Raw genomic sequence first — 2,656 nt, forward strand, 5'->3', positions numbered from 1 at the left:
AAAAAAAGGCAACATGGCCAAAGGAGGGCCAATTGAGGCATTCAAACATATCTCTGCAGCAGGATGGAAGCTAACTGCCTTATCCATGATTAGATAATGTATTGTGAAGTGTTATTAATGACTAACCAACTGCACACTGAAAGGAAGATCTTGAAGGACAGAAACACTATTTCCCATTACCCCATGTTCCTGAAAAAAGGCCCCGAATAAAACTGCAGTGCAGATAAACTCAATCTTCTGATCCATCTCTGAAGATAGATCTAAGGATTTTTTTTTTCCATATATGTAGGACTAACTGTATTATTTATATTCAAATCATGTTTTTGGCCCCTACCCATACTGTAAAAATTTGTCTTTAAAGGTACAATTCATATCTGTCCTAGGACAAGAGACGTGAGACCACTAAATCATTTGAGGTAGAGGGATAGCACAGTGGTTATCACATCTGCTTTACATGCTGAAGGTCCTGGGTTCAAGCTCCCAGTAGAACCAGCACCAGGAGATCTCTGGGAGACTGGACTAGATAATCTCCAGAGATCCCTTCCAACCTTACTGATTCTGTGATTTCAGAAGGACAGTCATCAGATCTTCAGGTGTCACTGAACTAAGTTTGGATGGGTGAGAAAGAGGAGGCAAGTCCCCTGTCTACATGCTTCTGTGTGTGAGGYATCTGTTCTTCACTTCCAGAAAGAGTTTTGTAACTTGATTTTTCTCTAGCAAATTATGGCCAATAAAATTTTCTGATAGACTTGTATGATAAAATAAAAACAATTTAAATGGAATTAACTGGCATAGCTGCTAGCAAAGACCTGGCTCTACCTAACTGAAGGTCTAATGATTGATATCGTGATGTACTGGCACTAAGTAACACTCTCCACTATTTTAAATCAGGAGAAAGAGGATGACAGTTTATGCACTCTTCACACCAAGCAGACACACTAAATGGCATGGATGTATCCACCAGACAAATGGTAACAGGACACTGATAATGAATTGATAAATGAACAGTGATAAGGTGAATGCTACACTAAAAAATGATTAGATAATGGATAATCATTTACGCATCCAGGGGGGGTTTAGCTTTAGAATTTATTTCAAGCCTATGCCACTATAGCCTATTAAATGAAGTACAGTCTTGTTTTAAATATATTGCTGTATTGTGTACAGATTCTCTCAAGCCTGGATAGCTAGTGATAGCATGCTTTTATAAGGGAGTAATAAAAGCTGAAGTTCAGCACTAGATTTATTCTTCCAACCAATAACTGAATCCTTGTATAGGAACAAATTTCCAGGTAAAAACCCAACATACTTCTTCCAAGTACTAAAACAAAAACCACAAAGAATTTAACTAATCATATGATTGAAGTAAATTAAAATAATAGGAAACTTTAAAATACCTATTACAACACTTAAGAATACCCAGTGGTTTGATTAATGCCTGTATGGAGCATGTGCTAGTACAGAGCACAGCAGGAAATAAGCAAGTTATCAAAAAGTGGTTTCTTTACTGGATTGTTATTACTTATAGCTTCGGAGTTTGTCTTGTCAGTTGAAAAAAGAAAAGAAAACCAAAACAGAGTGCTGCTGTAACTGATGACTGAAGATGTAAATACCACTATACCATACCACACCATATCCTACCATATCATAACAAAATACTAGAGGTTTGTTACTATAAGTATCACCCTTACAAGCTATGCTTCATCCCTCTTGTGGCAAACGCAGCAATATTTTAGGGCAGTAATTAAAAAATACCAAGGGTGAAACTATCCATTTTCTTCTAGTGGTTTATGTCTACATGATACCATGCCATTTTCCCCTCTTGAAAAACAGCTTACAAAGTTACTAAGCAAGAGAAATAAAGAAACATTATACACACAAGTATATTTAAATAGCTTATATATATGAAAACCATATATAAATAATATGGGGGGTGTACACACACGTGTGTGTGTATATAGATAGATATACATACACACACAAAACTGTACTGTAAGCCACGCTGAGGGATTGCTCTGGTTGAGGTAAATATAGCTGACCGACCCCCACCCCCTTGCACAGAAAACGCGCGTGGACTTCGCTCCTTCTCCCTCTCCGAGCTTGCTGCTAACCTCCCCGGTCTCGCACGCGACAGCCCGCGGCCAGCGCCGGAGCCGCGCAGCAGCGGCCGCGGCGCCGCCGACTCACCTACGAGCTCCCCGGTCATGAAGAGCAGGTAGAGGGCAGCGGCCAGCGCCAGCCGCCTCTTCACCCGCCGCAGCCGGGCGCCCTCCCGCCGCCGCGCGCAGCCGCCGCAGGGCTCGGGCCGCGCGGGCCGCAGCGCGATGTCCCGCTCCAGCAGCGACTCGTCGTCGGACGGCGGCCCCGCGGGCGCCCCGTTCAGCGGCGGCGCCGCCGCCTCCGCCGCGTCGTCGGCCACCACCACGCGCAGCTTGTTGAACCGCGGGAAGTCCTCGTCGGCCGCCTCGTCGCACAAGTCCAAGGCACTGGAGTCGTTGAGGAACAAGGGCGCCTCGGGCCGCCGCAGCAGGGCCCTGAGGCTCGTCCAGACGCCGGAGCCGGCCATCGCGGCAGCGCCGCGGCTCCGCCGCCCCGCGCGGGTGGCGACCGGCAGCGCCGCCGCCCTGTCACGACATGTCGCCCGCGGCGGGCGGAA

The 2,656-nt window shown here is 45.9% G+C and overlaps 2 protein-coding genes across 2 annotated transcripts in view; one reads left to right on the forward strand and one right to left on the reverse strand.

Moving 5' to 3' along the window:
- SLC30A4 (solute carrier family 30 member 4) overlaps positions 1 to 2,650 on the reverse strand; it is a 19,691-nt gene extending 17,041 nt beyond the window's left edge. The window contains exon 1 of the mRNA XM_085303437.1: positions 2,188 to 2,650. Coding sequence (XP_085159563.1) covers positions 2,188 to 2,566 — 379 coding nt within the window. The 5' untranslated portion in view covers positions 2,567 to 2,650. The remainder of the gene's footprint in view (positions 1 to 2,187) is intronic.
- Positions 1 to 2,656, forward strand: part of BLOC1S6 (biogenesis of lysosomal organelles complex 1 subunit 6) — a 39,711-nt gene that overhangs the window by 25,951 nt on the left and 11,104 nt on the right. The gene's annotated exons all lie outside the window — the stretch shown is intronic.

The sequence above is a fragment of the Rhea americana genome, unplaced genomic scaffold (genome assembly GCF_003343005.1).
Source record: "Rhea americana isolate MKP2758 unplaced genomic scaffold, rheAme1 scaffold_2, whole genome shotgun sequence".
NCBI lineage: Eukaryota > Metazoa > Chordata > Aves > Rheiformes > Rheidae > Rhea > Rhea americana.